General features: G+C 39.2%; 1 protein-coding gene across 1 annotated transcript in view; it reads left to right on the top strand.

Annotated features, from left to right (window-relative positions):
- The first annotated feature begins 646 nt into the window (after positions 1-646).
- Positions 647-25,466, top strand: part of dlc1 (DLC1 Rho GTPase activating protein) — a 76,507-nt gene continuing 51,687 nt past the window's right edge. Inside the window, exons 1-4 of the mRNA XM_017306348.1 lie at positions 647-4,273; positions 8,085-8,219; positions 8,370-8,483; positions 20,517-20,550. Coding sequence (XP_017161837.1) covers positions 2,066-4,273; positions 8,085-8,219; positions 8,370-8,483; positions 20,517-20,550 — 2,491 coding nt within the window. The 5' untranslated portion in view covers positions 647-2,065. The remainder of the gene's footprint in view (positions 4,274-8,084; positions 8,220-8,369; positions 8,484-20,516; positions 20,551-25,466) is intronic.

Raw genomic sequence — 25,466 nt, 5'->3', positions numbered from 1 at the left:
TGGCAGATATTGCAGCCATCAAATTTGCAGCAACTGCATGATGTTATCATGTCCATATGGACCAAAATCTCTCAGTAGTGTTAGTGACATCTTGTTGAATTGTTGCCAAAAAAGACGTAAGGCAGTTCTGAATACAAAAGGCAACCAAGTCCTAGCAAATTGCATCTAATTAAGTGGCTAATGTATTTTGCCATTGTCTTTTGTTAAGAGCATTTGTCAGGTTACAAGATGACAAATTGAAAAATGTAAAGCATACTGTGGATATAACTGCCAAAGCATTAGAGCGATCTTTTGGCGCAATGCCAGAAGGCTTACAAGCGAGCCAGTCTGTTACTAATCAGAACCAACTGGTGGGAGTCTTGTCCAGTGAATGGAGCTGAAGCAGAGCGAAGAAAAAAAGGCTAAAAGAACAGTTGAAAAAAAAATGAGAAAAAAATATTATTTAAAATAAAAGTGAGTAAGGAGCATGCAATGAAGGAAAGTTTGTTTAAAAATGTTTAGGATTTCTACAAACGGGGGGATAGAGGGGGAATGGTCTTCTGTGATGTAATTCATACTCCCTGTCAAAAAGCAGCAGGGAGGAGACCTGATCAGAAGACGGAAAGAACGGAGGAGAGAAGGGGTGGAGTGGGGAGAAGAAAAGCCGTCCCCTCTCACACCACCTCAGCTCTTCGGCACTCAGTGTCAGCAGAAAACCTCTAATGTGATCAAGATGGAAACGGTCCATGGACGTCTCTCTGCTTCCCGGCTTTCTTTCTGCCTTTGGAGGTGCCAAGACTTGTACAGCAATCCAAGAGCAAGAGTACTGACTGGAGCCTTGAAAATGGCCTGCACTGCTTCTAATTAAGGACTGGATTTGGAATACGCTTGCAAATATCGGACAGAGAGAGATTCATGTTCCCAGAATATGGAGGAATTGCTTCTGGTAAATGAATGAGAAGACAACCAGTGGATCTCTCTGGATCACTTACAACAAACCTGATTTGTTGGAATATACATTCTGCCGGATAGGAAAATAATCCACATACTTGATTTTTATTGTAAGATGCTGTGTCATGCTTGGAAAATGTACAAAAACTAAATGTTACTGTTCAACTCCAGTGTGTGTTGAAGTTTGGATATCATTTGCTGGCTTAATGGGCTCCTAGAATGTGTAAATGTTTTATTTTCAACTAAATCTATTTGTACTTCTAACAATTACAGTTTAATGCCAAGTATGGTAGATGAAGCTGACCATGCCCTGGTATTCCTTTCCTAAAAAGGAACTTTTTGAAAAAGCATAATTACTTATAATTACATTTTTTTTATCATTTAAATCTTTTTAAGTCAGTTTTTCAGTCACAGTTGCATACCGCATATACTGTACTGTTAGACTGGTTGACAAATATAACAAAGCAGATATTGAGCTTACATATCATGATATTCAGAACAATAAATGTAAAGCAAGATAAAATTACTTAGTTTGATCTGTTAGGTACCACAATACATTTTACTGAGTTGTGCACTTTTAAACTGACTCTCAGGTGCTGTTTTAGTTCCCTTTTTTATGTCACTCCCTTTTTTTGTGAGTTTGTGATTTGACAATTGTGTTGTCAAGACCGTAAAAAGCGAATAAGCGAGATCAGCTTCAGAATCTTGTTTTTGTCAGGTTTATCCAGTTAATAATCTGAAAGCATAAACATCTGTTCTGGCTCAGGGTGACTGACTGTAGTTGGCCAGCTTTAAAGTAAAATTCAGAATGACATTGCCTTGGAAATATATTAGTTTTCCTTGTTAGATCAACATAATGAGGCCTCTTGACATCGTATAGTGGTCCAGTTTATAAGTTCCCATGGCACCGGGTATGCAGAGTTGTTGCAATCCTCGAACTTTCACCCACTGCTTCCTGTTACAGTGAGAAGCAGGGCTTGACTTACCATACTGTCATCTGGACATTCAGTTACTGTAAACTTATAACTAGTGAACACTTGATATTTGTTACTCTCCCATTTCTTCTCTCAATTTCAGCAGATCTGGTAGTCCAATTTAGACAGCAGCCCTATGGGATAGTACTTGGCTTTCCATCATGCCTGTTGCTATACGGAAAAGAAGTTGGGAAGAGCATGTGACTCACCCATCAGGATTACAGTACAGCTTTGATGATCTGGACCTGGTGTGCTGTCATGGAGTAGACGGAGAGGGGTTTTGGGTGGGCTCTGGGGCTTTAAAACAAGGCCGGCGGATGAGGTGTGCCTCCATGCCAGAGGGCTGCCAGGTGCCTTCAGATGACCTGGGTCGGACGACTTTGGCTGAAGCTTTTGCTGTTGACGATGTCGAAGAGTTGGGACGAATGAGGCAAACTGAAAACAATGGAAAGCCTCTGGATTTCCAGGAGACAGTTCACGAGCTGGTGGGTGCTGGCCTTCCACAGAGGAATTCCAAATCAGCACATCTCCCAGCCACAAACGCTGGGATTTCTGGAGCCCCGTGTTGTTACTCAAACAGTAACGTCTCCAGTTTTACAACTGATAATCAGAGTGGAAAACCTCTTTACAGTAAAGTGGTAATTGGCACAGAAAGTAGCCAGGGTTATATCTTCAGGGATGATGTTGTCTTTACAGGCCTTAAAGAACAACAATACATCTCTATCTCTTCAAACAAGGGGCCGTCATTGTCTGAATCTGCTGGTGAGCAGATTGGCAAACTTCCAACCCATCAGCAGACAAAGGAGAGCCACATAGAGGGTTACAGCAGATCTCCTGAAATCTCTGAGGTCACACTGAACCGTTGCGCTGGCGCCGAAGAGGAATCTCAAACCAACTGCCCAGAGGTTGAAGAAATTATTTCCACCTCCGACCACGCTGGTACAAGTGGACTGCTTTTTACACCGCAAAATTCTACTAATGCAGTGGAAGATGGGAGTGCACTGTCCTTGCCTAACAAGGAACCATTTTTATCTTCTGCACTAGATGAAGAATGTGACGAAGGATTTACTGACAGCCACAACACTGTTTTTGTTCATCAGCTGGGTGGACTGAAGGAGTTGGAAACAAAAAATGAAAATGCAGGACTCAATCATTTAAGAAATGTTCAAGATGAGCAGAACTATTCTAACTGTGCTGTGGTATTAGATCAAGCCAGTGATTGTGAAATTTTCAAGGGCATCCTGAACCTTCCTGCTGCTGCCGAACAGGAACTTCAAGCCAACTGCCCAGAGATTAAAGGGATTATTTCCATCTCTGACCAGGAAAGTGCAGGACGACCTGTTTTTGTCCTACAAAATTTGCCTGATAGAATGGACAGTGACAATACACTGTCAGTGCAACCTGTTGTGGCTTTTTCACTGGATGAACAATGTGACAAAAGATTTACCCAATGCCAGAGTCCTGTTCTTGCTCACAGGCTGGATGGATCGGATGACTCAGAAACTTTAAATGAAAACGCAGGACACACTCATCACTCCATGAACGTTCACTTTGAGAAGGTTTCTTATAACTGTGCAATGGCTTTAGATGAGAGTAATGATTGTGAAATGCTTAACCAGACACTAGTTGAGAAACATAATGTTGCAAAAACAGCAAGGAACTGGCCTCATACGCTGGAAAGTGCAGAACAAGGAGAGCAGCTTGACACATTTCAGACTAATGTTAAAAATCAGTGTTTGGCGGTGATTGAAACTGTATCAGCTGAACACCAGAGGGTTGGAAATTCAGAAAGAGAATCCACACAAACAAGCACTATGTGTTGTGGAGATCAGCTTGTGAAAACTTCTTTAAGTCAGTCATTGGATAACATGGTTGAGAGCTCCTTACCCAAAGAGTTGACTGCATGCGAGGATGCAGACATACCTCTGCCTATTGAAAATAACTATTCTAAACTTCTGACTATTCCAGAGATCCGTCTAATTGAGGCAGATGATGATGATACTGTGGCAAAAGCTAGAAAGAAAACAGAAGCTGATATTGCTGAAAACCAAGTCCATAACACCCTTCTGGATAATAAATGCCACGCTACTGAGCAACACATGAAACTTCCCGTCCTCTCTAAAGAGGTCAGTGAGGGACTCCATGGCAACCAAACCTCTGACTTGGGTGAGTCACCTTGCTCTGAGGTGGCAGATGGTTACAGGAAAAACCACAGCTTGGGAGGAAGAGTTTCTGCGATGGGGGAGTTGGATGATGCCATATTCTCAGCTGTTTCCAGCGAGACGTCACCATCCGGCTCAGATGTCAAAGGGACACATGAGGCTGGAGATCAGAAAGACGACAGCGTGGTCAAGGTGCGGATGAGAAAGGTAAGTGCCATAAGAAACCTTGCAATTGATTATTTTTTTCTGTTGCGCAGTAATTGTCATTCTAGGAACATATCTGTCAAAAAGAGCAGTTTCCTTACTGGGAATAAATGTCTGACAAATAATGTCCCACACTCTGGCAATGTGGTTTGGAAAACAATGACTTCACTCTCACATGCTTTCAGATCTGTGAGTAGGGGAGGGGGTCTCTGTGAAATGTTTTACTATTCCTCAACCGCTCATTGCAAAACAAGGTCCTATAAGGGCATGGAGGCTGTAATAGCAGAGGGAGTTGGGAGCTTAAGCAATCTACAGTGTGAAATGCTCAAACTGTTTTTTCTTGAAACAACATTATTGTTGTTCTTTTGATGCACTTTGTTGTTGCACTCTCATGCAATTCAATAATTAGAATTTTGTTATTGTATTGCATGGATTTTGATTCATTGGATAAAAGGAATGACCATAGAACCTCTCAGTCGTTAGGGTTAGATTTACTCTTACATTATAGAAAGTTCAAGCCCCTTTAAGCATGCTATTGAACTAGTTCCAGCTTGTAGTATAACTGTGTATAATTTCACATGTTCATCTCCTGCAGTTCGTGCCTATCAAGAAAACCTTTTAAACGCAATATAACCTTGTCACTGACTGCCTTGCAAGTCTCTTCCTCCTGCCACATCACAACCAAACTTCAGTGTCATTGGGAGTTCTGGTTGAGTTGTGAAAGACCAACTCAATTTAGCACATAAATGAGAATTGAAAGAATGCACCGAGTTGTACATTTCTTTCAAACCCTTTCAAGTAAATACTGTGTATAACCACCTTTTGCTAAAGGTTTTTGGGGTATGACTCTACCAGCCTTGCAAATCCAGAAACTTAAGCTTCAGCACATTCTTTTTCTTTTTTATTAAATTGTACAAACTCAACCAGATTGGCTGGAGAGCATCTATAAACATACATTTTCAAATCTTCCCATTAACTTTTAACTGGATTTAGGTCTGTTCTTTTACTGGCCAAATTAAATCATGAATATGCTTTGATGCGACAGACTGGCGACCTGTCCAGGGTGAACCCCGCCTCTCGCCCGGAACATTAGCTGGAGATAGGCACCAGCAACCCTCCCGACCCCACTAAGGGACAAGGGTGTAAAGAAAATGAATGGATTGATGAAATATGCTTTGATATGAACCATTCTTGCTGGAAGGTGGACACCTCAAGTCATGTGTAGTCTGTAATACGTTTTCTTCAGGTTTGTAATTAGCCATGTAATTATTTTTAATCAACTCTGAATAGTTTGCGTCCCTACTGAGGCAAGGCATCCCTGCTATACAGCACACAGGAATGTTCATGTATGTCCAATCAGAGCACCCTCATGCACATGTTTGTTGTTTCCAAAAGGCTTGTGGTCCACCCTAAACAAGACTTCTGATGACTTTTCTTCAACAATAGCTTTCTTCCTCCCACTCTTACACAAAGCTCAGATTTGTGGAGATGTACTGTGAACAGATTTCCCCTCTGGAGCTGTGGATGTTTGTTTCTATTTTATTCCATTTCTTTCATTTTTGATGATGGACTAACCAGTGCTCTGAGATTTTCAAAGCTTGCTAGGTTTTTTTTTTTTTTTTTTTTACATTCCAATTCTGCTTTACACTTCGCCACAATTTTATCCTTGTCATGTCTGTTCCTATTGTACTGCTTATTCAAACTTATCTTAACCAATTTCTTTCAGGGAATCAGGTTTATTCCATGAAAGAGATTGGTTAGAAATGGCTTTCATAATTTTTTTTTAGTACTTTCTACTATATCACTTTTTTATTTCACAATAATGGACTACGTTATGTCAGTGTATACAGAAAGGTCTGTTGTTTTTAGTTAGGCAGAATAGAAAACGTTTCAAAGTTTTATGAACACTTTTACAAGGCAATATAGTAGTACTGGAGGCAGCCTGTAAGTTATATGTTCATGCTTTATATTTTCTTGAGGGTAGAGGATCTTAGAATCTTTTAATGTCATTTTTTGTGAATTTTTTATTCTTAATGTATTTAAAGTAATAGGACAGCATGTTTACTCATTTATATATTCCTTTTAGGCAAACAAGAGTTTAAAAGTTCAGGGTTGCATAGATTTGAAATAACTACATACCATAACATTCATTCACCAGCCGCTAATAACCTTTTTCTTCATAGTTAACAAATTTTCTTGCAAATACTCTGCCAATTTACTCACACAAAAATTAACTAAAGGTACAATAACAAGAAGAAATGAATTTGCCTAGAGCAGGTGAAAGTCAGTGATTAGTTTGCAAAATCTTAAGAGACAAAAACATTGAATCCCATAAAAAAATGCTGTTTCCTGCAAACAATATCTCTTAGAGGCAGCAGGAAGCTGGAAAAATCTCCTGTGCTTACTAATGATGAAGTCCCTAGCTGACCACATGGCTGTTGCAGGTTCACCCTGTAAAACGAAGCCATCTGGTTTGCAATATGGCTTGAGATTAAACTGATATTGGCTTTTGGTTCTGTGTTTATTTGTTTTAGCAACAAGGCCTGATCCTAACCCCTGAGGGCCGAAATGGCTCAACTGTCATTTATCTCTGACCAGATGACTTGGAAAACATCCCTCTAAGTGCGCTCTTACTTAGGCTTTCTGTTTGCATTTAAAAATCTTTTTTGAAAAAAAAAAGAGAGATGACAGAACAGGTAAACATCACTGCCTGTGATGCAGCTGTTTTTGTCCTGTTTGGTTTTTCTCAGTGCTGCAGTTTGGTGGTTGTTATTGCCATCCTGAGACAGATGCTTTTGTTCATTCACACAAGCCTTGTAAAGATGTCATTGTTTTACTACGGTACAATGTTTCATTGTGATACTTTGCCAAGGACACAGTGAAGTAATGTGCGGCGCCTTGAGCTAGGAATGCTGCTCTATGCATCAGTGAGGTGCCATTTTGTGACCTGATTATTTGCTCCCTCTGCAAATCCAATAAAAACCGATTTTTAAAAAAAATTTTTTTATTTTAATTCATCTCTGACATAAAAATGAATTCATGCACAAGTCCTGAAATGTTTACAAACGGCAGAGGGATCGAGCAGAGCTATAGCCAGGAACACATTAACATTACCCGCATTTCTTAGCCAATGAATGTTGTCATGCATACACACCCAGAATTGTATAGTTGATCTCAGAAGAGGGAGCCACGGTTACCATTTCAGGAGATGTTTTCAATTAAATGAATAAAGTTTTACTGTATCCCAAATAGCCCAATGAGATTTGCCCTCAATGCCAGGAAATAGACGCAACATGACAAGCAGCCCTGCTGCCGCAAGTTTAAATGCACATGCAATCATAAGCTGTGTGTGTGTGTCATAAGCTGTTTCTTGTTAAATATTTATTGGTGGGCCGCCAGGCTTGTAACAAGGTTTGTTCAGAACTATTAGGCCAGCCAATAAATTTATTGGGGTAGTTTGTTTTTAAAGACAACCTCTGACTCAGTTCCACACCCAGTGATATGATAAAAGATAAACAGAAGAAAAGCAACATATTTTGTTTCAAACACTCAAAGAGGGTTTCTACAATGCTTCATGTGATACTAGCCTGTGGGGAAGTGGATGGTAGCACTGGACTATCCAGTTCAGCTTGTCTTACTGAAGTCAAGCCACCTGAGGTCAGTGTGACACTTGTTGTAAAACTGTTTATTGGGAAAGGAGTATGAAAGAAATGCATGAAAGACTGAAGCTTAAAGAATGTTGTAGACTGTTAAAAGGCTTTTATCTATTTAAAAATGCCCCGAATCTTCCTAACAGATTGATCTCTTTACTCAGCATGAACATGCTCGTTTGGACTCAATGGTGCTGCTGTTGATGAAGCTGGACCAGCTGGACCAGGAAATTGAAAACGCACTCAGCGCCACCTCCTCTATGGACAGCACCCCTACTCTTCAGCGCCGTCATCACCTGGTGTGTCTCCAAGCTGAATGTTCTTTAACTGTTTTAAACTCTTGTGTTATCAGCGATAAGACAAATATCTTGTATTGTATCTGTGAGTTTGTAAAATACAGATGACTTCTTAACATGGGATTTTTACCCTCTTCCGTTCCATTTGTGCAGAATACCGATCATGGACCTACACCAGCAACTTCACTAACCCTCCCACCTCCACATGCAACTGGAACTTTCTCGTCAGGATCTGCAAAATCTCATGGAGCCAAGCCTAAAAGTGAGGTAAGTCGTGGCGGAGACACTTTTTTCCAATTCTTTGCTAATATCATAGCAACGTAAATAAGTGTTAGGTAAAGGTGACCATAATTTCTTTGCTTTTAAACATTTTTCATTGGTCATACTTGGCAAAGAGACCTGGCCTTTCCCTCTATTCCTCTAATGCAAACATTAGAACAATGTTTGCATAAGTCTAATAATCCCTTAATGACTTTGGTCATATGCAGAAATGAAGGTTAGAGTTAGGGTTAGGCTTATTTTCTTTCAAGCATAAAAACAGAAGACGTAAAAAGATGCATAGCTTTTTTTTTCCAAGTAAAAATCTGAACAATGTGGTAAGAATTTGCACTCAGCATCCCTGACTTGTAAAACCAGCTTTTAATATCCGCATGTCTTTTGAGATATTTTTCTACCAGTTTTCCTCTCTCAACAGTCTCCACTTTACATAAGTTTATTGCAGTCTGATGCAGTTTCCAACAAGATATAGGGTTACCCTATATTTACGTCCATCCATCATCCCATTAACCATGTCCCTGCTAATGGAAAAAGGGAACAAGCTTTTCCACGGCCTAATGCAGCCACCACCATGTTTTATTGTGAGGATAGTATGTTAAGGTTGATTGGTTCCTTTAGTTTTTCTTTATATATTGGCAAAAATGATAATTTCTGGTGTCATCTGACCACAGTACATTCTTCCACATGTTTGTTGAGCCACATAAAACCAATTTGGCAAACTAATGGCACTGTGTACTGGAAGTCATTTTAATACTTCAAGTTAAGATTTTTGATGCGACTTAGAGTAAAACGCCATCTGGATATTTTTGTGATTTTAGAAATTGGGGGATTTTGTGTACTATTGTGGAGAATATTTTCTTAGATCACTTCGTCGCTTAATACTGAGCACCGTTTAAACACTCCCAAAACTGCAGCAACTATCATATCACTGTGGTCCAGGATCTCTGAGGAATGTTCCTGCACATTGTTGAATGGAAACAGTTCTGAAGGCAACAGGGGGTCTAACCCCTAAAATGAGTTTCTCAGTTGTAGGGGTCTCTCTTTGCTCTTAGGAGTTAGCCAAGCAGACGCTAAGACTCCATAATTAGCTGGTTGCAAAGATCTATCCCTTTTCACCCCAACAAAGGGGTCAGAAGGGGAGTCTGAAAGGTGAAAAGCCAGGGCGGGGGGACACGCTTCAAGTGAGACACGTCTTTATGCTCCTTGTTTGCTCATTTTACGATTTATCAACATTCTGTTCAAGAAGGTCTGCGAACATGGACTTTAGCTAGTCTGAGCTTTTATCTCACCATAAGATGAAAAGGAGAAAACCATAACATAGAATGTATCTGTGCTAAAAGCAGGGATTTGTTTACCAGAATTCCTTGGCTTTAATGACATTCCTGAATTATCTGTTGGATTATCTGTATAACATCGACACTACTTTTTCTTATTGCACATCTGTACTTTTCATATGAACAATGGATGATGCACAGTGCATTGGTCTGCAACCAGCTCCTGCAACTGCATTCATTCGGCCTGTAACCTCAGGACATTTGCTAAGCTTGGGTAAACAGTGCTTTCACCTCACCTAATGGGAAGCTTTTTACAGCATTGGCCCCTCGGGGGGGGGAATGATTAAAGCCAACATGTTTAAGACTTTCTGAAGGATATTCGCAGTAGTTAATACTTTCAGAATGATGCTGAGTACCAAAAACCTGTGACACATACTTGAACCTTTTAGCTAGACAATACAAATCTTCTAAATGATGTAAACATGAGGCAGATGTGGGTCAAGAAGAATCACAGTTGAGGTTAAAATCTCATTTCAGCTGCTTGAATGTTAAGTTTTACAAGATTAGACACTGACATTAAAAAGACATCATCTATAATTAGCGCAAATATTCAGAGGCAGAAGGATCCCGACTAGGAAAAACACTACTTTGTTCTGAATAGAAGGCAAGGCATATACCCCGCAATTACAATGTCACATTTTCCTCATGGTTTACTAGAGGTGACTAACTTTTGTTTTCTTTTGACATGGGTTTAATCTTATGTTACAATGCTAAATAAACTATTCTAAAGAGCATAAATTGGGTGACTTAATTGTTGATACTCTGCTTCATGACTGTAAAAGTACCTATTGATACAAGTGTTGTTTGAAATCCAAATCTGAACTGACTGTTGAACTTTTTGAATTATGACAAGGCCAAAAAAAAATCGCATAGTAAAATTTAACATGCCCTGGTGTTCTTAACAATCTTAGGTCGTCCTGTTTTTCCACCTTTACTGTGTTTTATTTTGAGAGAGACTTTTTTCTAAAACTAACTTATGCACATCGCTTTATCCAAAAGAACACATATCCTAAATAACTACCCTATCTGCTTAAATTAATTTAAACTGAATCAAATATCAACATTCATTAGATTGCAAAAGAGCAATCGGCACTTGTTTACCTTCATGAGTCAATAAAATCTTGTCTCATGGATGGATTACCACTTTGTCAGTAGTAATTTATCAACTTACAATTTAAACCTTGATCCTTTGCTTACCTTGAGAAGGATGATTACACAGCTACAGCTGTGTTATTATCCTATAGAGGTAAAACTATAGTGAAAACAATTCAACTGCACTTGAGTTTCAGGTACTTTCAGATATCAACAGTTCTATTTCCTCTTTAGTTATTTACTGCAATTTTTTTTAGATGTTTTTATTGATATTTTTTTCTATGGCAAACATCAATTTCTGGTTTTCCTGGAGGTCTTACACACCGTTTTTAATTTTAACTGATTTTACTTTTTTTTTTATTTTATTTTTCATTTTAATTTGTTTCTTCTTACGTAAGAGGAAAACACCCTGATGTAATATTCTGAATCAACACATAAAAGAGGAATGGAAAGATTGACTATAAAGGTATAAAAGGATTATGCAACGATACATTTTTCAAGCAGTGAGTAGGCAAAAATAAAGAAGGTCCTAGAAGTACTTCAAAGTAACAATATTTTGTGCATATACTTTAATCCAAAAAGAATTGCGAGGTCTCTGAAATGAAAATAATCTATTGGACTGACTACTAGTCAGGGTGAATTGAGAAGGAAAGTATTCTCAGATATCCAGTGTTTACTCCATACTTCCTGCTGTGGAAATCCACAGGGTCAAATCAAAAGTCAATATTCTCTCAGGCAAGTTTCTGTGGATGAAAGACATCTACTTTGTACTAGATGTACAAAGTAGACATTTTTCACTCTGACTCTTCAAAGTAATTACTGGCACTTTACACGCAACACTATCTTTTTTATTTATTTATGCCTTTTATTTTAATATTATTGTCAAGGATATACATAGTCAATTATTTTTGGTACTAGAAATATGTCTACAAGTTTACACAAGATAATTTCATAATTACAGAATTACAAAAATGGATATTTATGTAGACTGAATTAAGCTGGTGCACTTCACAAAATAGATGGCACGATAAAAGAACGATATGTGGAAATATTAACTCAACCTCTCAACATACATTGGCCAGGAAGTTAAAGCTTAGGGACAAATAGATTTTCCAAATGTAGGTTTGTCCTGTTAAAGGGGAGTTCTCCTTTTTTAGCTGTTGCTACATGTTTGCTCAGTATGAGGGAGTTCTGTTAGGTTTACGGCACCATGCAATCAAGTGTCCACTGTTGATACACACCAATCCAAGTAGAGTGAATCCTGCAAATCAATGACTTGATGCAATCTGCTGGATTTTCTTAGATAGAAAGGGTTCAATCAATTTCAGTCATAAATTGAACATGACTACAGGATCAATTTGGAAGATATGGCCTTGACCTTGAAGCTGCCTGTAGGATTGCCTTGAGATGACATTTGTTGACAATTGATTCTCTCTACATAAGCTGAATTGAAAATAATTACTTTAGAAATGACTTGCTAAAGCAAAATTAGACGTACAATAAAGTATGTACGGTTTTTTTTTTCCTAAAGAAGAGTTGAGTCTTTGTACTTGATATTTATGTTCACGTAGGCTGAGTCTGGTGAAATGTTTAGCATTCCTATCAGCTTCTGATGGGTTGTGTAAGCGGTGCTTGGTATTTGTGTTCCAGTGACACTCTCCTAACACATAGTGGAACATTGTGGTGTGATAGTACAAAGCATTCTCTTCTTGTCCTTTGCAAAGGTGAAGCGGTGGCATATTTGATGAGTGGGCATTTAAATAGCAACAACATTATCTGTAAGTTACTGCTATGAAGAAGCCACTGAGATCACAACACTGCACATATGGCTTCTAGCTAGCCTAGCTGCAGGCTATTGTTAGCCTCCGGCAGGTGGTTGTTGATATTGTGTCTGACGTGGGGCTCACTTCTAGCGGATGTTGTGCCACAGCAGGTGTTTTTTCTCTTTAACTGGAACAACTATTTTTTGCCCAAGCTGTTTTTCTTGGCAGTATTTTGTGTATAGCGGATGCGGTTTCATTCTTGTTTTGCTAGCATTGTGTTGCTTCATTTTAATTTAAAATGTATTCCATTTTTGACTGCACTTGGGGCTTATTTCAATTGAGATAATCTGTGATTATTTTCCCGAAAGTGTAAACTGAAGATCTGAATGTTTTGGAAGCATTTGTTGCCCGTCTCTATTTTTAGCGGTCTGCTCAGGATGTGTCAAGCCGCAGAGGCGGGTGGAGATTGCCGACCCCTGACCACCTTCCTCTGAATGTTACAGTCGGAAACAACACATCAGTCACCTTTAGCACCAGTCATGCCCACCAGCAACGCTTACGAGCCAGAATCCTCCAAAGAACCCGAGGAGCTGCTGAACAAAGCACATAGCTGCGTGTTAAATTTAGCACGGGGTTGTTTCTACGTGTCACGCATGTGTTGACGGGGAAGGGGCTGCTCTGTACCAGCCTTCATCCCCTCAATCTTCTGTAAAACATGCTGTAACAGGGCAACCTTTGACCCTTTGTTTTGAGCTTTATTTCTCCTCTAGTGGGAATAGGGATTATAATACAGGTTATAGATAGGAAATTAATCACATTCCATGATCATTTTCACATTTTGTCACTTTTTGCCACAAGCATCGATGGGCAATATTGATATTTCGGGTTAACCCATCTAATTGGTGCTCAGAAGTTATGTTAGGAAAATAACACTTTTTTTCTTTTGGGTTTTTTTTTTAAAGAAAACTTTGATATTTATATGTATCTTTCTCCTTATTCTGATGCTCCTGAACAACTACTGCAACCACTTGCCTTCAGAAGTCACCTAACTAGCAAACAGAGCCAAGATGTGTATAATGTAATCTTGTTATAAGTTCAGCTGTTCTGGGAAAGTCTCGGAAAATTGTTAGACACGACAAAGAGGGGACATTAGAGACTAAGAAACCCAGCGGACAGGACAGGGATAAAGTTGTAAAAGAACGTTAAAAGCAGGTCTAGGTTACAAAACAATATATTTGTTCCGCACATACTGCCTATCTGAAAATGCAAAGTGTGTGGAACAACTGTACCTTATACCAAGAAGTATGAGGTACAGCAACATCTAAACTAAGAGGGAACAAAGAGAGCAGTAATCAAGGTTTATTTATCATCAGTAAATTAGGGAAGATTTGATCAATTTATTAAAGTCATCATAACTAATCTTGGTTTTACAGACAGGTCTTTACTTTAAACTTTATCAACAGATTATTTGTGTTGAATCCTGTTTTTATCAGATAACACTTAAATAACTAAAACTAGTAAATATTTTCAAATGAAAATGAAAAATGAGTATGTAATTCATGCTTCCATCACAAATCGACAGGACTACTGTAATGAGCTGCGTGCTGCTATCGGCCGCATTCCTCTGACACGCGGACTGAAAGTCCAAAATGCAGCTGCTCGACTTCTAACCGGAGCACATAAAACATATTCACATCACACCTGTTTTGGCCTTCCTGCACGGGTTTCCTGATGTTTTGAGGATTCATTTTAAAATTTGAATAGGTGAGGATCACAGATCCTCTTAAGCTGGGTTTATAGTTGACACACTGAACAGAGCGTGAGGGTGCGCACGCCAAACATGCCATCCTTGCCCCTGCGCGTTGGCCTGGCGTGCTGCTGCGGCACGGGCAGGGAAGCCGGTCAGATTTGATGCAACCTCATCAAATCAAAGGCAAAAATGGAGTTCACAAATGAAAAGTAAATGCTCTCCTTCCACTCTGACTGAACCTAAGCCATTTTACAAAGAAGAATGGACAGAAATGTTAGTTTGTAGATTAGCAAACGCGCAAAGACTTCACCTAAAGACAACTGTAACTGCAGTAAAATAGTGGTTCTACATGGTACTGACTTCAGGTTTGAGAGCACAGTTGTGCACAAATTCATGCTTTCTCATAAGATCCCAATGAAATGCAATGAAAGCTGTGGTTGTAGCATGACAATGTAAAAAGGCTTAAGAAACATAAACACTTGCAAGCCACTGCATCAGTTCTTTCAGAGGATACTTACTTCAGAGATATTTTTATTACACAGTGAGAAACAAATTAAATTCCCTGTCAGAAGGTTATATATGAAATTAGCTCTTTATCTGACTGCTCATGGCGGACAATAGTTTTGCTGTGGTTTGCGTGCTAAGGTCACTTGCAGACCTCTGCTCTGTCCTTCCTCCGTGTTCCGCTCTGGCAGCCTCGCAGTCCCCAAACATCCTTCATCCAAACCACACCTTCCCAATGTCCTAGTCAGATAAAAGCCCTGGGATTTTGCTACTTTCGCTGCCCTTTATTTATCTTCTCATTTGCTTCTGCATTCCTGCTCTTAGTCAATAGTCAACACAGACTGCAACAGGCATAATCATGTTTGCCTACATTCCACCCACACATTTGGCTTAAAGGCTGCCAGATTGAGTCAGAGAGCTATGAACCCAACCACCATTCAGTCCACAGAGTTCTGGCGGTAGGGGTCCTGGCCATGGCCACGCTTCTCGCTGCATTGTGTTGTGTTGTGTCATTGTCCCCAAGGTCACTTTGCTGCTGAGCGCAGCTGTAGTAAGGAGACAAACACAGGCCTGTTGTGGTTTACAGTAAGAGGATCAGAAAAAAAAAAAAAAAAAAAAAAAGAAAGGCTTATGTTTGGAACAGGATGTTGAAAATGAACTTCTCCTCAACTCCCACGAAGAAATCTTGTTTTTCCTGTCAATTTGGCTGTGTATTGGTGCATCAAGAGAGAACGAAACATGAAAGAAACATGCACGCAATTTGGAGGTTTCTTTATTTCATCATTGATGATTATCAGACACTACATCTAGAAGAAAGCACCTCACATAGTCAAAACATGCCCACACCATCCACATGTGTGAGCCTGACCCAGTTTGCATATGCAACTTTTCGTGTAAACAGATTTGTATGTTGATGCCCTTAATTCTTTTTTGACTGAGCAAACTTTTAGTTATTGCACCTTTTCACCAATGTCAAATAGCTCATAAATTGCTGTGTGTCCTGCTGTCATTTTCCCTCTTGATTAAATTTTTCTTTGGCAAAGGGCCGATATCAAATCAACATAACCTCACGTGCAATTTAATATTTCTCTATGAATTTTCTTACTTTTTTTTATGTATTGAAACAGCATTTATGAGCACTCATGGTGATAGAAGCTGGTACATTTACCTTGTAAAAAGGCGCATCTGCTGCATGATGAAGACAAGCGGTGCAATAGTTGCAGGATGACGGTACATGTTGACTGTAAATCTTAAGGATGACTAGAAGATCCAAGCATCTGGAAACACCCCCGCAGCCCGCTGATAATGAAGTGTCATAAATCAGACAACAACAAACCGAATGCACTCATAGACACAAGTGCACAGGAATGCACAATAAACCACCGCGGAATTAAAAAGGGACGATTATTTGGCTGTGTGGTTCAAGGTTCTGAGTGAGATTCTTAGCTGGAGTGTGTTTTCAAGCGATTTCATTGATGTTTTCCTTCAACGTACCTCACGGATGATTCATGTCAGTGAAGATTATAGTCTTTTCCCTTGATTTTTTTTTTTTTAAGACCATTTCGAAAGAATGTTGTAAATTTGTTCAGGCGATTGTATCATGTAAGGTAGTAAGCATTCGAGATCCCTGCTGACCTAACTGACACTGCACCTAAAGTGCATAGCTTAGTCAGTGTTTTAAAAGTCTGACCCAGGATGTCTCCGACTGGTCCTTCTGCAAAGGAAGTTATGACAGTCTAATCTCTCTTGTTAACCCGCTCTGTGCTCTCCCCAAAATGTCAGCAGCAAATCCACAAGCCAGCATAGTTGATGCAGTTGGGAATTTGCGCTTATTCTCATTAACTTTGTGCATAACACAATGTGGAAAAAGTACAGCCGTTGTTTCCCTTTTTAAATTACAAACTAACTGTAAAATACTATTTTTCTATAAGAACTAATACCAGTTTTTGTTGGCCATGTCTTGTGCCTTGAGGTCACAGCTCTTGTCTAATCCAGTAATGGATTTTTAAGACCACTCAAGAGTCCGTTTATGTTCATGAAGACCAGGTCTAAGACCCTCAAGATCCTGCCTGAAACAAGACGCCCCGTCAATTAGCTTACTTGTGTAAACGTCTGTGAAAATGGGTGTCCGTGTTTGAATTTTAACGTGTGCCCCTTTCATTCAGCTGAGACGGAGACCATCACTCTACTCTGGAGTTTGAGTTACATGTGTCCAGTTGACAGAAGGACTGAGGGCCCACTGTGTGCTCAATATAAATATTAGCCTTCTTGTACAACTAAAAAGGTTTTACAATGCCTTGCAAAAGTACTCACACACCTTGAACTCCTTTTAAATTGCATTTGCACAATAACCAAACACTGTTTTTTATATATTATTTTACAAACTACACCAATGTGGTGGATAACTGTGAATTGGACAGTAATTGACACATGCTTTTCAAAATGCAAATATCAATCTGAAAAGTGTGGCCAAAGGAAAATCTGTTCTATTCTATTCAGTCAAAATTAAAACCTAAATCCAATTGAGAATTAAATGTGGCAAGCCATACACTAATATTCACAGGTTCACCCCATCCAATCAGTCTGGGTTTCAGCAAAGAAGAATGGAACATGTATGTTAGTCTATAGAGCTACAAAGCTGGTAGAGACGAAATATTGTTCTTCAAAGTTCAGGCTTGCAATTTATTACACTTGGAAGAATGGACAGAGTAAACCAAAGCCTCTGGATATGGACAAAGTATTTGTAAAGTATTTATTGGTTTGTTTTTACTTTACAAGAGGTCAATACTTTCTGTTTTTCAATCACATAAGATCCCAGTAAATGAGCTTATGTTGGTAATTTGTATGAGACAAAATGTGAAAAAAGGTTTATAGAAAAAGAATCACTACCACAAAGTACTGTACTTGTGCTTTTGATCTCGGAATGGCTTTTTAAATGTTTTTCGCTGTTTTGGTTTGTACTTACAGTTAAATCTAACATCTGGACACTAATTTGCCTTTAATGCAGGAAACTTTCTAGTATGTCATTACACCAACTCATTGTGTCATTTACTCATTTCCCCCTGGACATAAAATAAGTGTGGCATATGTAACCTATTTAATTGTGGAATGTCATGGAAAAGCATTGGGGGTCAAACTTTCAAGAAAAAAGCTAACATGGGACTTTTTCACAATTTCTTACTTTTTGCGATCCTAATCTGACAGAGTATAGAGAAACATGAATTTCTTTGAAGATGCACCGCAACGCATTCGTGCTGTTCATAATAAATAAGTAAATTCCAAATAGCATCTGCCAGGGTTTTTGTGGCAGTGCACATGCAATCCTTCCCTGATCACACACAGTTACCTTAAGATGCTGACTGACTGTTAGCCATATGGACCAATTTAGCTATTTGCGCTAAGTGGTGGAGAAAAGGTTTGGGTTAGCTTAAGAATCATAATCCCCAGCTAGCACAGACCATGGGTGGTCACACACACACACACACACACACACACACCCACACACCCCCACACACACACACACACCTACACACACCCACACACACACACACACACACACAATCACACGCACGCACGCACCCACCCCACACACACACACACATCCAAGCTACAGCGGAACAGGCGATAAGAGGCTAACAGAGGGAAAGAAACTGGATTTTTGGATTGCCTGGGTTTGTGTATGAGTCACATGACAGTGATTACTTATTACATTTATAGAACATTTATAGAGGCACAAACAAAATATGCTCTCTGTTGGGGCAAATCAAAATTACATCTGTCTGCAAGGCAAAGAGTTAAGTATCAAGGCATATCTTTTTTTTTTTTTTCAAAACAAAGAAAAAGCTATTATGAAATTCTGCCGTGTTAGTGTTTTACAGATCTTTAAAGATTTGCTATAAACCATTTCCATCACAGGAGATTTTTATGTTTGAACCTGGAGAAAATGCTTTCAGATGTAGATGCAAAGACAGAATTTCTGAAGTTACATGTACCATAGCAAAACAATTCGTGGGAAAATCTGTTTCACTAAACTGCAGACTGCGGTCGGGGAAGCAATAACCGTGTGGCATATAACTGTGCAGGCCCACAGACCTTTCTAGACACATGTGTAAGGGAAACAAATACCATACCACCCAAAACCAGGTCACTTCCATGAAATTAGTGGCAGTAAATGAAACAGCTGAAGTGGCTCTGCAGCCCGCGGGTCCCCAGTGAACACTTGACACTTGCCTGGACAATCCCACACAGAGAGAACCTGCTCCATGTCATGCCAGGAGCAGAGGGCAGGCACACATTGAGAATGGGTGGTGCAACAAAACCACATGCTTGTTAAAGAGAAACCATCATCGTTGTTTACTCTAATTTAAAAAGTTCATTGCATTAAACTGTCTCCTTGTTTTCAATTGTCCTGATTAAGGGATGGATGGGGGATTTACACCCACCCACGTTTGTTGCACTTCAGACTATTAAATAGATTTGGGATGTTGCAACACAGTGCATTTTCATGCAAAAATTAATAATAATAATAATAATAATAATAATAATAATAATAATAATAATAATAATAATAATAATAATAATAATAATAATAATAATTACACAACGGCCACCTGTTTTTTTCTAGCTTCTTTTTGTAAGCTAGAAAAAAATGCAGCAGCTTTCTATCAGCCTCTCGAACAGCAGTGTGTCACAATACGTTGGGGAGGGCCAACACTGGCACTATGTGCTCCATACACCTAGAATGCAGGGGAGTGTTTCCTGCATTTTGCACGTGGATGGAAATGTGGACATTGTCAGTGTATTACAGGAATCCTTTAATAGCTCCAGTCTCTTGTAGAGGAGTGTAGATTAAAACGGGTCAGGGTGAGGAGCTCAGCCGAAGCCCCTGAGGTCAAATGTCATGGGCAAGAAAGACCTTTGCATTCCATGTGACTGCTGCTCCCCACACGCACTCAAACACACACATACGCACACGCATGCACCCTCAAACACTTATCCTCACTCTCCACTTGCTGTTAACGCAGTAGTAATTCCTAAAATCCACAAAAGCTCCAAAGAAGGACATATTAAGTTAGCTGCATGATGAAAATCTACTATGCTGTGATTTTTATCTATAATGTTTCCCCTACGTGGAGAGTTGAAACAACACTGACTCATGAAAAAAGTGTTCATTTTGCTCAGACTATTAATGATGTGATATTTGTTCAGAGGTCTCTAGAGAGTTTATTATCTGCTTTGACCATTTATTAAACATGTGCACATCAGAAAACTATGCAGACTTATTTCTGGGACCATAGAGTCTCTGGAGTTCCTCTGAGTGTAATCCCTGCGTACCCATGCAGCCATGTGACTTTCTATTAAAACTGTACATTTAGGTGAGTGTGTGGTAAACTTTTCAGTGCAATGAGTTTCTATAGATGTGTATTGTTTCACCATCACAATACATATCTGCTGATTAACTCAGTTTATCAGCCAATCACTGCGATGAAGTGCAGCGATTCGCATGAACATTAAAGCATTATAAAAATTCTAGAAACCAAATCCTAACTATGTTCTATGATCTTTTTTTTTTTCTCCCCAGGGCCTCTCCGTTGCTACTGGGAAGAAAAAAGCAGGTAAGTCATTTCTAATTTTAAAATGTGAGGTTTGTTTATAATCTGTGTTTTGCTACCTGAGAATCTGAAATCTTCTGATTTGATCAGCACCTCTTTCCCCTAACTTGTATATTGTTTCTATAGATATATGAAGCTTAAGAAAACACTTTGCAGCTTATCAGTTGTGGCCATGTGAGAAGGTTTTAAAGAATTTTCTAATAGATAACCTTCTCTGTGTTCAAAACTTGAGGGCAAAGAGGACTGAGAGCGCAAGGAGACAACGTTTAGCTGCAGACACTGGATGCAAGATATAGATAAGGTCCCAGTCTCGTCTTCTTAACCATCCTTTGCCTTTTGACGATAAGAGCCAGACTAGATGTCGAGCCTGATGCACTTTTGAACCATTCTCTCGTTCACCTTTTGTCCTCATTTTTTCAGTTCACTTTTGCCAGTTTATTTTAAAAGTATTCCACCAACTAGAAATAAAGATATAAATAACTACTACATAAAATTTTTTGTGTTAGACCAACACAAAGTAGTGAGTTGCTATTAAGTGAAAGGGACGGAATTTAAGAACTTGGATATTCATTATTATTTAGTTCTTCAAGTCAAAAGTCAACATTGTAGAGCCACAATTTGCAGCAATGCAGATGTGTTTCTGACCATTCTTTGGCAAAAAAAATGATCAAACTCAGTCAAACTGGCTGGACACTGTGTGCGGACAGCAATTGTCAAGTATTCCACAAATTCACAATTGGACATAGGTCTGGACTTTGACTGTACCCTTCCAGTCACGATTATGTTTTTATCTAAACCGCTGTGACTCTGGCTGCATGTTCAGGGTCAATATCCTGCGGGACAACTGTTTTATAGTCTCAAGTGTTTTGCTGCCTCTAAAAGTCTTTCCTCCCTGATTTACCTGAGTTTCATAACATCTATTGTCCCAATATCCCCAAACAGCGTCTCAGTCTCTACCACTCTTCCATAGTGAACACATTTGTGGAGCACATGAATAAATAGCTTCTTCAGAGTTATCTTCTCCTTGTTGGTTGCTTTTTTTGATTAATGCTCTCCTTAGCTTATCTGTCTCTTCACTTAAGCCATTTATGCAGTTACAGTTATCTGTCCTTGTGACAAAGAGGCTTACTTTCAGGACATGTCTACTTCATGTTGACTTCATTGTGGATTGAGCTAGACAATAAACTCAGGATTCTATGTCAGCTTATAATGCCTGGTCATTAGCAAATGTAGTCAAACAGATTTACTTCCTGGCAACGTTCATTATCTATCTCATTTCCCCTCATCCCGTGTGTCATCAGACCTCTAGTAAACAATACTAGACATGAGATGTGACGTAGGCACAAGCTTTCTGATTGACCCCTGCTGATTCCAGGCTTGATGGGAATTCTGTCTTTCTCTCTCTGTCTCTCTCTCACTCTCTCTCTCTCTCTCACTCTCTCTCACTCTTTCTTGTGTGTGGTTGCGTGTCTTACGCGTCTAATTGAGCTCTACCTTCTGGCAAATGACCCAATGTGAGCAAAAGCTTCCTAAAAATGCATAATACCAACTTCAAAAGGGTCACGCATTCTTGGTAGTTTTTCTTCATTTAAATCAATCGGACTCCCTGGAAGCAAGTTATGTAACCCCCATTGCTGTGGCTTTGTGTCAAAACCCACTACTCTGTAGGGGGAAACGGGGATATGCTGGGATTTTTGGCAGGGGGAGCACAGAGCCTTGTGTTCATTGTGACACTTCAAAGCCCTCTCTGTACCCCCTCCATTAAAGCCCCTGGGAATGGCACATTTGTGACAGTGTTACATCACACGACAAGCCCTGAAGGCTCCTGTTGCACCGCCATGAAAGATGGTTCATTCATGGTTAATTTTTACCACCATGGGTACAAACAGGAGCTCAGAAGTAGCTAATAAGATGTTTCCATGGTTGTCACTTTGCATTGAAGCAGTTTGAGACCTCCCTGCCGTGTTGGACATACCTTAGTGAGCGGTCAGTGTCTTTCCTGGACACAATGAGGCCATTGCTGCCAAGCTGCTTCTTTTGCGTGTCCAATCACAAGCTGACATTTATGAGGCCTGCATAACATTATAGCAGCAAGAAATGACACAAGTTATGTAATCTAAATAAGATAAAGGAGAGTTGGACATTTCATGACTCCACCTCTTACAGATATGGACAGTTTACAAAAATGGTTTCTTGTGACATTTTAGCTTTGCTTACAGCAAAATGTACAAATTAAGCAAAAAAATGAATAAACAATGTTAGATGACAAGATTGAAGTACAGTATTGAAACTGGCTTCAAAAAATCACATATTTCTTGCGAGTCTATTGCCAAGCAATGCACATCCTCTTGAACGCGACCCTCACTGTGAAGCATTGTGATGGTGGCTGCATAATACTGTGAGGAAGCTGTAGAAGTGGAGCTTCATCTAGAAGCTCAACTAAGGCCCTAAACATTAAACGTAGTGGTTTGAGTGAAAGCATGTCAATTTGTTAGGATGGCTTAGTCAAACTCCAGAACCTTCTGTGGTTGGTGTGTGTTGTGTGCTTATCTAGAGGGACACCTTGTTTAGTTCTGTGACCTCATATCCTCCTAACCAGGACGCTGACAGCTTGAGTTTGTGTGAGTGAAAACACAAAGAAGGAAAGATTAAGATGCAAGAGAGCAAAGAGAAGTTCAAGGTTTGCGTTATTTCCAAACATTGTCGTTTGAACTCTGTCAAAAAGGCTTCCCCTGCATGTGGCAATCAAACTAACCTATGTGATAGTTGTAATTAAAGACTCTATTGTCCAGTGTTGCAGTGTTTCACACACACATTCACTACACATTTCTCTCTTATGTTGGGTTCAAACAGTTAATTGCTTGTCACAAACAAAGATTACAATACCTACTAGTTTGTAGGAAAGGTCTATTTTTACTAACTACATGTAAACAGGTTTGAATCAGCTATTGTTTGCATGTACAGTTTCTTTTCTTGTGTGTGTTGTAACATGAATTAATTTTAGTTTTACAAAACCAATCTCTTAAGTAATCAACTTCCTGAGTTAAAAACGTAGTGCCTCAACTTACTTTGTGACAGGTACTCATCTTATTTCCAATCAGAAACATATTTCTTGGTTCAAAGAAAATTATTTTGCCATAGGTAAGAATAATTTTGGGCTGTACTGTATTTGGACTTGTGGCAACATTGTGTCAAAAATACTGACAGCAGCTACAGAAAGCTGTATAACCAGAAATGAAAGCAACCGTTTTGTCATTTCAATCTACAGATAATTTAAAGGACAAAATATTACTGGGAATTGTGTTTTGTTTAAAGGTTGTCTATACATTTTTAGCTTCTGGATTTGTAGCGGCTTCAGCGGCTTTGGCTTTTTAGAGGGTTGGACCATGTCACTGCTTCTTACTGACCTAAAACTTGCTCAAAGTATGACCGGGTCATCTGTTTGAGTTTTTTATTGATGTTGACCCTTGCAAAGATGTCAACATGCCAAGCTTGGTCATGCCACATTTTACAGATTTTGTCTCGTCTTTATGCACAACAGTGACTGCCTTTTTAAAATGTTTAAAAGTCTTTGAACCATAGACTAAGTGACATTGGTGGCAATGATTGGTTCATCAGTTTCAATAATTGTGCAACACACACACGGGGAACAGAGTGTTAAAACATCTGCGTTGCACTTTTTCATACTGCTGTTGGAGCTTGTGAACACAACACTCAACAGATTCCTCTATGGCCTTTTTTCCGTGTTCGTCTCGTTTGTAGTTGAGGTTCAAGGCAGCCTGGTTTATTTTGCCAGTCTAAATATAAACCAGTAAGAGTAAAGAACACAATGATGGGCACTGGACCAAGATCAGGATTAAAGCTTGAACTTTTACCTGCACTTCAAGCCTCACTTAGCTGGAGGAGGAAGAGAGACCCAAGTTTCTTACACTCTAAGTGGAACATTTTGGTGGTTCCTGTTATGAAATGTAAATGTTTTCTAGGTTTATTTATCTGAGTTTCTGTGTAAAACATCTTATTTGGGTCTAAAAGTGAAAGTATGAATTGGATTTTATGGAACATTATAAGCGGTCGTGTCTTATGGTTGTCACTTTTCGTGTCCTCCGGTTTTAAATAGGCCACGCCCATTGGGATGAAGGGGATGGAAATGATAATATCAAACTGTATCAAGGTGTGAACTACTTTTGTGAAAAAACAAGAAAGCATATTATAAATCCCCTTACAAAATGTATTTACAGTCATATTCAAAAACACTTGTCTTTAACTTGTTTGTTAAATTAAGTAGAGATTAATTTAACATAGCAGTTGAAAAATGCTTAGATAAAAATGCTTAGATATTTAGTTTGTAAATTAAGCCTTATTTGGCATGACACCCACCACCAACCCCATCATCAAAGAAGAATACATGTGGTAAATCTGGTAATAAAATTGTGTACTCTTGAGTGTTAAATAAGTGTTAGTTTGCCACAGCATAAATTCTTCTTATGCCACTCAAACAAATGGGAGGAGTGTAATAGTGTGACAGGATTTAAGAACCTCTCTCTAATTTCCATTTGACTAATGTTATTCTCTTTAACAAAAATCAACACATTCAAGATGTCAAAGTAAGTAGAGCCGTGTTAAACTTTTCTTAATCTATAAGTATGATTTCCTTGTGACTCGTCTTCTGGACAAATGCGCTTTGCACAGATGGTCGCCTAGAAACCCCCGCTCCACCCTCGGATCTTGTGACCGTCCTTGTGGCTTCAACAGACCACATCTTCATCTCTTCAATTGGTCACATTTTCACACCACTTTTCCTCTTAATTCCGAGGAAACCACAGTGGAGAGCCCTGAATGACTTGCTTCTTTTACTTGTGAGCTTGCTTCCTGTCACTGCATGCCCTCTGAGGACATTATCCTTAGTTGAATGAGTTCTT

This window comes from Poecilia reticulata, linkage group LG1 (assembly GCF_000633615.1).
Source record: "Poecilia reticulata strain Guanapo linkage group LG1, Guppy_female_1.0+MT, whole genome shotgun sequence".
NCBI lineage: Eukaryota > Metazoa > Chordata > Actinopteri > Cyprinodontiformes > Poeciliidae > Poecilia > Poecilia reticulata.
This window is presented reverse-complemented; position numbering and strand designations above follow the sequence as displayed.